General features: G+C 41.8%; 1 protein-coding gene across 2 annotated transcripts; it reads left to right on the top strand.

Moving 5' to 3' along the window:
* The first annotated feature begins 1,832 nt into the window (after positions 1-1,832).
* Positions 1,833-12,533, top strand: DTX3L (deltex E3 ubiquitin ligase 3L). Of its 2 annotated transcripts, XM_081327910.1 has the most exons (5): positions 1,833-2,057; positions 4,783-5,024; positions 5,673-7,391; positions 10,395-10,612; positions 11,975-12,533. In XM_081327910.1, the coding sequence occupies exons 1-5, from the start codon at positions 1,868-1,870 to the stop codon at positions 12,042-12,044; spliced, it is 2,439 nt and encodes an 812-aa protein (XP_081184036.1). In that variant the 5' UTR covers positions 1,833-1,867; the 3' UTR covers positions 12,045-12,533. The 2 variants fall into 2 exon arrangements, with proteins under 2 accessions (XP_081184036.1, XP_081184037.1); XM_081327911.1 differs by lacking the exons at positions 10,395-10,612; positions 11,975-12,533 and adding an exon at positions 7,607-10,034.
* Positions 12,534-12,926: the final 393 nt, after the last annotated feature.

Genomic DNA, 12,926 nt, shown 5'->3' with positions numbered 1-12,926 from the left:
CAATTATGAGGGTTGCAGTGACCTTATGAGTCACATAATCACAATATCTGAGATACCCTGCCAGCTTCCCACAAGCAAGCTAATGGGCAATTCAGTTTTCTTCCAGGACAGACCACAACTAAATGTATTTAACACTAAATAGCAGTAAGCAATTACTTATTTATAACTGGAGCAAAGCAATTTTCAATTCTATTTAAATGCATTTCTAATAAAACCTAAGGGGAAAAGCTTAATGCAGAAAATCACTAAAAGCTAAAATCAAGTGTGGCAGTGTAAGAATTAAAGGCATGATAGGGAAAAAATTTATATGGTGCTGTCAGCCCTTCAAGGTAGACCAGACTAGAAAATCAAAGTTATCAATACTAATGTTACAGTATGGTCCTTATAAGGTTACAATAAAAGTTTCTCGCAAGTCTGGATATGCTTCCCCTTTCTCTTTCTCAGAATACAAGGATCTCATATGCTTTCTCATATTACAGTTTTGCCCCCAACTCAAATTTGCTATTTGATTGTTGTCTTTCTTTATTTTATTTCTTTATTTTATTTTAATTCCATTTATATCCCGCCCTTCTCCGAAGACTCAGGGCGGCTTACAAGCTTAGCAGTAGCCTTCATTCTATGTATATGCCTGCTTATTAGGGCTTTCACACACACCCCAAGCGGCATTATTACAAAGTCAGCTTATTGCCCCCAACAATCTGGGTCCTCATTTTACCTACCTCGGAAGGATGGAAGGCTGAGTCAACCTTGAGCCTGGTGGGATGCGAACCTGCACTAATTGCAGGCAGCTGGTGTTACTTAAGGAGGCATCAGCCCACTGCTCCACCAAGGCTCATTTCTTGAAGCTCTTCCTCCTGTTCCTCAAGTTTATTCCTCCCGCCCATCAGAGGCGCTCCCCCCTTCTATCAGTGCCTAAGCAGGTGCTTCATTTCTCCTAATGCTTAATCCACAACTACATAATACTTCTTATCTCCATTTGCTGCCCTCTGTTCCAGAGCTAGCTGGGAATAAGTCCGTTGAACTCAATGTCTCAGGGTCTTCTTCTCACCAACATTTCAAAAGTAGTTTGCCCCTGCATTCTTCCTGGGGCTGAGAACCCAAGGTCACCCAGCTGGCTTCATGCCTAAGGCAGGAGAAGAAGAACTCAGCCTGATGCTTTAACCTAGGGGTCTTCAAACTTGGCCCTTTTATGACTTGTGGGACTTCAACTCCCAGAATTCCTCAGCCAGCATGCCTGGCTGAGGAATTCTGGGAGTTGAAGTCCACAAGTCGCTTATCTGTGCCGAGATGCGAAAGTATAGGAGTAACCACTCAAAATGGGCAAGAGGAGAAGCACAGAAATAACCATCCCTAGATAGGAAACCCCACTTAAAAAGCCAGGAAAAGAGGCCCTACGCCAGGGGTCTTCAAACTTGGCCCTTTTATGACTTGTGGACTTCAACTCCCAGAATTCCTCAGCCAGACAAGCTGGCTGAGGAATTCTGGGAATTGAAGTCCACAAGTCATAAAAGGGCCAAGTTTGAAGACCCCTGCCCTACGCTACAGGAACACGTTACAACTTAGGGAGGAGCGGAGCGATTTGAAACAGAACCGAAGCGAAGGGCAAAGCTCGCTCGCTGCTTCCCTTCGACCCTCGCCTGAGAATCCCTCCGCCGAAAACTCCGGCTGGAAGCAGCGCCCTTTCAGGCCAGCTGCTGCTCTCTCGGCCAGGCAGTGGGCGGCGCTGGAAACCGGAGCCACAGAGCTGCGCGGGGTGACGTCGCGTCGTGCAAGGGAGGCGTTCTCGCTTTCGGTGGCGCTTGGGCCAGGATCGCTTGCGAAGAAACGAAAGCGAAAGCTAAGCGAAAGCTTCCTTTAGGAAGGGAAAATGGCCGCGGCCAGCTGCGTTACTCCGCTGTTTGTTCAGGTCATCCCTCCCAACATCTTCGCAGAGAAACTGGAGGCTAAGTTGGCCATCCATTTCCAGTCCGCGAAGAAATCCGGCGGCGGCGAATGCAACGTGAGAGTGGAAGACCGCGAACGGGGCATCTATTCCGTGCAGTTCTGGTCGGAAGAAGGTATCCTGCGGGACGAGAAGGGAGCGATCAGGCGGGATTCGTGGCTTTAGTGGGATTTTTGACCTATTGTGGCTATTCCGATAAATTTCACGGTAGCTTGGGAATGACACACTCTGTTAGGACTTTTTAAAAAACAAGATAGTGCAAATAGCAAATGGTGGCGCAGTGGTTAGAATGCAGTAAGTACTGCAGGCTGATATTTGCCCGGCGTTGATTGTTGTGACACGTTGATTTGTGATTAAAATAATCCACACTATAGGCTAGCCCAGGGGTCAGCAACCTGAAACAGTGAAAGAGCCACTCGGAACCGGTTCCCTCACAAAAGGAAAAACTGGGAGCCGCAAAAAATGTGTCCGCATGTGCAGAACAGGGTTTGACTGAAGAGTGGAGCCAAGGCGAGATATGCACCTACCCTGCATATTTGAATTGATTGGTTGAACTTTTTTAGTCCCACTTTTTTTTCCCTTTGGACTGCACATGGCAGAGGACTGGGAGCCGCAGGAGACGCTGAAAGAGCCGCATGGGGCTCCGGACCACGGGTTGCAGACCTGTGGGCTAGCCAGAACATGCTGAGATATAATACGTTTCTAGTTAAACCATGATGTAGAAGTGTGTTGCACGTTCAGAACCAAAATATCAAAAGCATTCGAAGGCATAGAAAGAGCAAAGCCTGTTTTAAATTGTGTGATTGCTTCCAGTACAGAACAGTTCTGATCAAGTTCAGTGATCTTCTGAGACGTCTGCCTGCAGCTGGAGCAAGTGTACTTGGCTTACATCGGAGTTGGGGTTAGGGATAGGGTTAGAGATTGTAGCTCCCCAAATTCCCATGAAAAAGCTTTTGTCAGAAGGGGTAGTGGTGAGCTTTTCGCTTTATTATGGCGTGGATGATCTTAATAATCAGCCGCCTTTTGGTATCATACAGACTAGCATTTGAGAAAGGCCTTTTACAAAATGTTTTGATATGAGACAAACATCCATTGAGGCTTTAACACAGCCACATCCTCTGGAAATGGCAGCATGACTGCTTCAGAGACTTTCTCCAGGAATTTGTACAGGTGTGTTCATGCATTGTGTTTCACATGTTGGCAGCCCCAGCTGAAAGGTTGTCTGGTCCTGAACAGACACAGGAAGCCAACTGGGGATGACCTTCAAAGCAACCACACTAGCTTTGCAAAGGACAAGGTAGCTAGAAGGAGAAATTATTTACACAAGCCAATGAGTGTTGCAAATTCATACTTTCATATGTTTTCCTAGAGGCTACAGACTAGGGAACTTTTTTCTCCCTTATAAGAAATCACTGACCTAGCCATATTTCTCAACTGTGGCAACTTCCAGAGATTTGGATGTCAACTCCCAGACTTCTCAAAAACAGCTGTCCTGCCTGAGGAACTTTGGGAGGCCACATCTCTGGAAGCTGCTAAGTTTGGGGAGCATTGAGGTAAGGGAAAAATTGAGCGAGGTCTCAAACAGTAAAAAGCATTTGAAGGTGGTTGTAAATGTTGATTGCCACTCAAGCCTAAGCTATTTTATGACTCTCCCTTTCCTCCTCCTTCTCCCTCTCCCTCCCAGTAATGGAAATAAATTCTATTAGGAAATTCTAAGATTATTGGATTAGACTGAGACTTATAATGTGGTAGGAATCACAAAAGCTTTTGGTTGCTTTTATGTGATGCTGCCTTATGAGTAACCCACAAATGTCAACATTCGTTTATTATTTAAGGGAAAAGTTCCCTGCATTTTCATGCTGGGCATGGAGAATGGGAACACTATGGAAAGCAACTAACTTCCCAATGACTAGGAATAAATCCATCTTCCAAGTGCATTTATGGTGGAGAAGTTGGAATAATCAGCCAAGCTGCTTTCCAAATGCATGGACTTCCCAAGTTCCTAGCCAGCATGGTTACTGCTGAGAATTCTAGGTCTTGAAGTGGAGAATCTTCAGCTCAGGGAAGACTGCAGAGGTCTAATTTATCTTCTACCTCCATGACCATTTCCTGCAGTGGTCATAGAGGCTGGAATTTAGTCCATGGGGGCCCTGAAATTAAGAGGTGCATCAGGATGTAGAGAGCAATCTTCTCTTTATTAGTCTCTTATAAAATTTGGGCTTATATGAGATTCCAGGCTGCCAGACCAAATTGTTTTGTACACAATTCCATTACCAAGGTAAGTTGAGTTTCACCTTATATAGGTTTTTAAACCTGTCCTCAATATGAAAGATGTAGGACATTGTTTCAATATTTCTGGAGCCTGAGAAGCAGTATGTGTTAGACATGCAAGTTAGATTTCTATAAACTGCAATATTTCTGTAGTATTTCTATAAATTGTGTATCTCTGTGATTGAGTTTCTATAAATTGTGTATCTCTGTGATTGAGTTGATGCAATATGCTAACACTAACCAATTTATTATTGTTTATTTCTCAGTCTTCCTCAAAGAGCGGCTTCGTGTGATGTGTGTACCCGCTTATTTTTATTTTAATTCCATTTATTTTATTTTAATTCCATTTATATCCCGCCCTTCTCCAAAGACTCAGGGCGGCTTACAAGCTTAGCAGTAGCCTTCATTCTATGTATATGCCTGCTTATTAGGGCTTTCACACACACCCCAGCGGCATTATTACAAAGTCAGCTTAATTGCCCCCAACAATCTGGGTCCTTATGGTGTAATAACTAAAAACATAAGACAAATATGTATTTGAATATTCTTTTTTTCTTAACATGCAATAGCAAAGAAGAGCGTGAAGGCCCATCATGGACATAGTATAGAAGTTGGGGGACTAACTCTGGAGATAAGAATTTTGCCAGATTCGGAGTTGGCTGTGGTTGATGCGGCAGAAACAGATTTTACAAACAGTGTGATAAGCTCAGTTTCAACTCCACCTTCTTCAAACTTTTTGCTTCTTCAGAATGATTTTAAAAACAAGCAAGAGAAAATCTATGCAGCTGGTCATGAAAGTGCTAGAAAAAAGGTAAGCCTCTATGTCTGCTTAGTTTAGAATGCTTATGTTAGCTGCCAGCCGTCTCCACATTACAGGTGACCATAGAAAATCCTGAATCTTCAATGTTGTGAGACATTCTATTTTCTATAAATTAATTTTACATAATAATGACATCCTACCAATTAGCAAATTCAAGCCATAGATTTGTTATTTGTTATATATTGTTTGGTATAAGTGGGGGTGCACGGGTATGTGGATGTGCACATCTGTGTATTTATACATGTTGATAAAAGAAAATACAGATGAACAAAACAAGTTTAATTCACAATACCAAAACATTTTTTAAGCTTTTGTTTAAAATAGTTTTTTTATAAAAATTATTAACTTTCTGACTTTCTCCTCTTTATGTATCTGCTAATTTGCAATATTTATAAGCATTTATGCCTCTTTAAAAGCCAAAGTGTAGGAGACTATGTTTGCCATGCTGAAAAGCCTTTTTATTAGAAGCTTCTTCTCCAAGGAATAGGCTGATATCAGAAAATGACTCAAGTGGGAAGGTGCCATCTCACTATGAAATTCTTCACTGTAGAATATGAAGCTTTCTGTTAAATCTGGTATATCATTTTTATCGTACTGGCTCACATTTCTTGTGTGCTCCCCCTTCCTGTTTATTTTTAGATATTTCTTGAGGTTTCTGCCACCTTGAATACTGACTTGCTCACTAAACAGCAGAGAAATCAGGTGACCGCTGTATGTCCTACCTTAAAAATAGAGAGAGCATCAAGTTGTTTTGGTGTTGAAAAGGTGGTGGGACACTACAAGGATATTGAAAAGTTATACTGTCATTTTGAGAAACTCCTTAAAGACCATCGTGGCAGTGAAATTTGGCAACCTAAAAAGCAGGACAATTGTGATGAAGCAAAGGAAGACCACAATTTAGAAGAACTGGCCAAAATGGAAGTTCCTTCAGGTATCTTTGAATATTTTAGACGAGCCTACAAGGAAGAAATTAAAAAAATTGAGGAGACATTCAGTGTAGAATTAGTAATAGGCAACACTGAGAATGGAATCACTTCTGTCTGGTTTGCTTCAATGAAGGTACCAAACCTTGCTAAGAAAGCTCAGGAGGATTTTGTCTTGCTTTTCCAAAAAGTAGCGGGAAATCTAAAACAGGAAACAGTTCCTTTCATTGAGAGCCATGCATGTGAGATGATAGAAAGAAAATACAAACACATTATTATTAAAAAGTACAAGGACACGGCTGTTCTTCAAGGCCCCACCAAGGAAGTTTCAGAGGCAAAGGCATTGTTAAATGAAATGGCAGCAAAGAACTGGAATAAAAAAAATGATCCCCGCATACAGCCATGTAGCATTGAAGTTGACTCTGCAGTATTTGCATTTCTCATACCAAGATTAAGTCAAGACATTAAAGCAATAAACCAGATGTATTGTACTAGAATGGAGACGAGGCATTGTCATGAAGGTCAGTTAGTATGCATCACTTTTATGCCCCAGCCATTTGCATCATCAGATCAATCTTTACTTGCTGCTGAGAATTTTCAGGATCTATACCTGATGTATTTAGAATATCCACAAACAAAAGAAATTCCTTTGAAACCTCTGGAAGATCAGAAAAGAAACCTGATGGAATTCTTGAGCTATTTGCAACATGAACATCCCAAAATACAACTGGCTCTAGATAAATACAACCTGGTCATTTATGGTCTTCCTGAAAACATATTGTCTGCTGAGAAGCAGATCATGAAGTACCTGAATAGTGAGGAATTCGTAGCTGCAAATAGTGAAGCAACAGCCGTTCCTGATTCCAGTCTTGGGGCTGCTACAGGCGCATCCTTTGAGCTGCAAAGTCATCACAAAATGCAGCAGGTTCCTTCCCAGGAACAGCCAGTAGGGAAGGCAACGGAAGGAAATCAGCTCCCAGAGCAAAGAGAGGTCAAGATGAAGTCTCTGAATAGTGAGGAATTCGTAGCTGCAAATAGTGAAGGAACAGCCGTTCCTGATTCCAGTCTCGGGGCTGCTAGAGGCGCCTCCTTTGAGCCGCAGAGTCATCACAAAATCCACCAGGTTCCTTCCCAGGAAAGGCCAGTAGGGAAGGCAACGGAAGTCCAACCAGATGAATGCTGTCCCATTTGCCTGAACACAATCCACCAGAAAGAAGTGCTACCCAAATGCAAGCACGCATTTTGTGCATCCTGCATAAGAATGGCAATGAAATATAAACCAGTCTGCCCTGTGTGCAATGCATTGTATGGGAATATAGAAGGAAATCAGCCCCCAGGAAAAATGGATGTCATCAAAACTGGAATTTCCCTCCCTGGTCATCAGGACTCTGGAACCATCAGTATTACTTACCGTATACCCGATGGCATTCAGACAGTAAGTTTAACAGTATGATGTTTCTGGGCCATAATTAGTCACCCTCTTGAATTTCAGTTTTTTTAAAAAAAATATTTACATTCCAAGGAAATAGTGTAATAGCCATTCAGTTGGGACTGCAAAAGCAAGAGATCTAGAAATCTTTAGAAATCTTCTAAACATCTATGCAGAGGCTAGAGCGGAGTTCATATCGACCTGCCATTATGTCCCTTCAGAGTTGAAGATGCACCAGAAGTGATGGGGCATCCATTGCCAAATATTCTGAACCATGATTATCATAGGAAAGGTAACACAAGTGGTTGATGGGGCTTAATCTCTCTTCCTGTGTTGGTTTCCCAATTCAGATTGCCCACTCCTCTCCTTATCCATTCACCCCACTTCCCCTAATTGTTTGCCTTTTGTACCAAAGATCTTTCTTTTTTTATGGGAAGGCGGTCTTCAGTCTTGGATAGGAGTAAAAGTCTGTCTGCAACCACCTCACCTTATTTGCCATATTTGCTTGAAATGGCAAAGTCTATGTGAAGCAGATATTTTATTGGGTTCTGCTAGAGGCTGGTTTTCTATTTTTTTGGCAGGGAAGCTTCTAGTTTATTTTGAATTAAAATAAACTTTACAGAAATAAAATCAGGAGCCTGATGAGAATACTAAGAGGTATTTTGCTGGCACTGGTGTTCTTGGTGTGGTGCTGTGTTGGGGACACAGATTTATTTGTAGAAAACATCAGCATATGGTGGTGCAGTGGTTAGAATGCAATATTGGAGGCTAACTGCCCACAGCCTAGAGTTTGATCCTGACTGGCTCAAGGTTGACTCAGCCTTACTTCATTCCACGTTCAATAAAATGAGGACCGATTGTTGGGGGCAGTATGCTGACCTTTGTAAACTGCTCAGAGAACGCTGTAAAGCAGAGGTCCCCACCCTTTTGGGCACCAGGAACCAGTTACGTGGAGAGAGGTTTTCCCGCAGACCAGAGGGGACGTGGTTTTGTGTGCTACCTGCATTCCACGGATGGGGCTTTCCTTGTTTGTGCAGACCATTTGCTGGCATGCCACGGCCCAGTACTGGTCCACAGATTGGGGGTTGGGGACCCCTACTGTAAAGCACTATGGGCAGTACATAAGTCTAAGTGCTATTGCTATTTTTATAAGAAATCTTTGGAAGATTTATACAAATCTCCAGTGGACTAGAACCCAGATCTTTTCCTATGTGATGTTGAGAACTTATTTTTATGTGTCTCTAGGGCTGGTCACAAGAACTATATAAATCAGTAAATGAAACCAACAGATTAATAAAGGTAGGGTTGGACACCATTATGTTCTTTTGTCACATCTTAAATTCCTCAGTGGAAGCTTCCTGACCATCCAAAAAGTTCTGAGCATGATCGGTTGGTACAAAAAGCAAACAGATTGGGGTGGGGGTGGGGGTAGTTGAAATATCTACAATGGAATGAAAGGAAGGAAGTGCATTTTTATCTCTGCAGTAAAGGGACAATCTGCTTGAGATTGAAACTAAGAAAAAGTGATCTATCAGTTCGTGTCATACTTGAGGGACCTTCCCAGAAACGTGGCTGGCCCATTGTTGGGAGTCAGATTCTGATTAAGTGGGCTGTAGCTGGGAATGTCCTGTTTTGTAACTTGGTAAGTATGGCTATATAGCTGGATCTGAAGCAGAAAAAGACACTTTGGAACAGAGCGATGGTGGTAGCATGTTGCGCATCTTGGTTCCTCCTTAAAGCAGTTGTGCCTTTTCCTAAGCCAGTGATGGCGAACTATTTGAGCTCAGAGTGTCAAAACTTTGGAAAATTCCAAACTTGACTGTTGGTGTGACACTTCCTCCCACCCCTGTAACAAAAGAGAGTGGCCATTTAGGCACTCTGAACAATAGCACTTGGGAACAATGCTGAGATTGGGTCTGAAGTAGAGGCTTGGACCTCAGCTTCAGTCCTCGTGCCACCACTGGTACTCAAAAAGTCACCTTGCATTGTTCTCCAAAGTACGTGAGTCTTGGGGAATGGTATAATAGCCCATAGCCCTGCACACAGACACCGAATCTGCTATGCACTGCTTACCTTCAGGCAGTGATCTCTTTCTATTGAGAGGACCCCAGGGAGTACCTGATCACACAACACCCTTAAAGTGGCTTCAGAGAATGCTCTTTCATGGCCTCTGCAGCCTCAGTGGAAGCTTGCTCTCTTCTCATCTAATTTTGGGAGGCTCAGAGGCCATACAAGAGCATGGTTTTCTTGCTTGACTTCTGCAAGGTCTGGAGGCTGTTTAGAGCACACCCATTTCTTGCATGGCCTCCACAGCCTTCAGGAACCACATGAGAACAGGGCACGTTTTTTGAGAATTATGGTACCTCGGTACTCATTGTTAATTGGTTCCTGGAGGCTTGATGAGTACCAAATAGATTTTTCCCATAAGGAATAATGTAGTGAGTCACAAGGCAGCCGGCACCAACAAGTTCATTGAATACCAAACAAATCATGAGTACCAGAACAAAATGTTTGCATCAAAATGCACTGAGTTTTGACACAGTCGAATATCAAGGTACCACTGTACTTGTTGTCGGGGTGTTGGTAAATGCTGGCACGTTCCCTCAAGATTTCATGGGATGTCACCTTTGACATGTATGTCAGATTCATCATCACTGTTGTCCTAGGTTCACAAAGCTTGCAGCTCCAGGAAAATTAATGTGTTCAATTTAAGGAGTTGATGACAGCATGCATCAAGGTTATTGTGCCTTGCCGGTGGTGCCTCCTTACTGTTTCTGTAACTCAAGCACAGGGTTTCCCAGGGCTGCACTTCTACCCTGTCAGTGCCAGGAAGAGGCATCGCTTTTTTAAGAGTGTGCTGACAGTGCAGCAAATATGTCCCTGTCCCCTCCCTCCCTCCTGCTACATCTTTTCCACTTCATATCAGAATAGCTACACAACAGTTAGCCTCTTGCAATGAAATCTGGAACAAGCTGCAAATGTTGACATCTGCGACTCTTTCCAAACCAGGAAAGGCATCCTCACCCAGGGAAACCTTTCTATGGAACATTCCGCAAAGCATACTTACCTGACAACAAAGAAGGAAGAGAAATTCTGAAGTTGTTGCAACGGGCCTTCGACCAAAGCTTGATTTTCACAGTGGGCCAGTCGCGAACCACGGGCGCAACTGATGTGGTTACTTGGAATGACATTCATCACAAAACTAGTATATGTGGAGGAGAAAAAGGGTAAGTTCATTATTATTTTTTTTATAGACAAAGAATAACAGATTTCCCCTGATATAATTTTGCATGCAGCTTTGATTATTCTGGAACTTGTCAAGTGTTGATAAAATCCATGTCAGCAGAACAGCTGCCACCAAGCCGAGTGAAGTAAACCTAGGTTTTCATCCCAAAGATATTTTGCTGTCCGTGAAATAGTACAATACAATTGTTTCCTGTTGAGTTCCTTTTAGGTGTATGGGATTACAATACCCATGTTCTGGAAACATGGGATTTGTAATCCAGCATATGCTAGGAATGGTTGATCTAATACAAGGGTCTCCAAACCGGGCAACTTTAACTTGTGGACTTCAGTTCCCAGAATTTCTCAAGCCAGCCATGAGGAGACCCCCCCCCCAATCTAATAATAGCTCATGGCAATCAGTCTTCTCATTCAATCGTAGTAGGAATATCCTTTGTCTACTCACTGGTTCCCTCCCCCCCTTTAAAGTGTTTCAAATATGTTTTGAATGGACTGGGGTAGGGTCTGAAGAGCAGGGAATTCTGAGTGAAGTCCTTTTCCTCAAAGCAAAACTTCCTTTTCCTATCCCAGATTGTGTGAAGGGCGGCGATCTGGGAATGGGAAGTGCATGTAGGCAAAAGGCCTGGAAGAAGTTGGGACGCTTTCCTTCCATGTATTTTCTTAACTTCCCTTAAAATCCAAGCTCCCTACGGGTGCTTCAGCCAATATTGAGCTAGAGGAAGAAAATGTGCTGCCTTGAAAGCCTTGTGGAATGTAGGAGCGCTGGTTTCTACAAAAGGGACCCTGAAGCAAAGCTTCTCTTTCTAAAGCTATCTTAAGTACGGTAAAGTCTGTTTTAAAATATAACTAGATTTTAAAAAAAAAAAGCAATCCTAAAGTGTTTTATTAGCTTCTTGAAGTCCACCAGGCACACTTTATGTGTGCTTCTTAAGGAATTATAATGGTAAATTATTTTCAGTAGAAATTGTAAATATCAGGAAGATCTTTGCATTGTGGCGCCCTTGGTGCTCTCTAAACTTGGTTGTTTTCTTGCAAACGTCTGCAAGAAAACAACCAAACTCAGAAAGCATCAGGAACCCCACAATTCAACCCTGAACTACCAATTTTCTCTCCTGTTAGATCTTTGTATCAGCATAATTACATGCATCGACTTATTCCTTTCTCGTACATCAGTGAAATTAGATTATTTTTTTCTCAAGTATAATTCAAACTGTTAAATTAGTTTATGTATTTGCAAACTAAGTACATTTTTTTAATAGTTCAATTAAGCATCAGATAGTATTATTAAACATTTGTGTTTAGCGCTTCCTTGATTTAAGCAAGTCTCTTTCTTGTCTCTTTTTTAGTTTTGGTTACCCTGATCCTAACTATCTGAAACGTGTTAGAGAAGAGCTGAAGGCAAAAGGAATTGAATGAATATTTTGACTTCTGTGAGCAGTCCAGACTTTCTAGCTTGTCCATATATATATCATTTTAATTTAGCAGAGGAAGATTAATAAAAAATAGCTTTGGCAGTATTCTTTGCCTTTAGAATTTCAGAACAATTGTTAAATTAATGATGTTGTATTTAGAATTATAGATGCAGATTGAAAGAATTGTTAATACTTTTGATCAAAGCTGCAATCCAAAAATATTACATAGAAACAAATTCCATTAATTTCTTCACTGCAGTTGTGTTAACATCAAGCCTAGATATGACTATATGCATGGATAGTTAGTCTCTTATGTTTACAACATTTGATACTTTTTTGAATTTCAACTTGTAATTTCCTTTAAGTCTGTGTCGGAGCTCTTGCCGTGTTGTGAATCTTCAAAATTAAAAGAGAGCTGTTGTGTGTTCTTATATTTTAGCAAAGTACCCATAATATGATAAAATCATATTAAAGCAGGATGGTGGATAAAGAATTTGGCATTATTGGTGTTTCATATCCAATCAGATGAGATTCCCCTACTTTGCCTATTGATTTCCCATCACCTATTCAAAAACATGGTCTAGACCAGGGGTCTCCAACCTTGGTAACTTTAGGACTTGTGGACTTCAACTCCCAAAATTCCTTATGGCTGGCTGAGGAATTCTAGGAGTTAAAATTCAGAAGTCCTAATGTTGCCTGATCTAGACAGTGGCTATGTGAGCCTATCAAACTGAGGAAGGATACTTACTGGGATGTATTCTGGTGCTTGAACACTTTCTTCCAAGAAACTTGTAAAACTACATCATATTCTTACCATTTTCATGTAATTTCTTTACTGACCTCTCCTTTCAGCAACTAAATAGGAATACTGTATTTACTTCCAAGG

The sequence above is a fragment of the Vipera berus genome, assembly GCF_964194415.1.
Source record: "Vipera berus genome assembly, chromosome: 1".
Lineage (NCBI taxonomy): Eukaryota > Metazoa > Chordata > Lepidosauria > Squamata > Viperidae > Vipera > Vipera berus.
The sequence above is the reverse complement of the archived record's forward strand: the minus strand, read 5'-3'. Positions and strand labels throughout refer to the sequence as shown.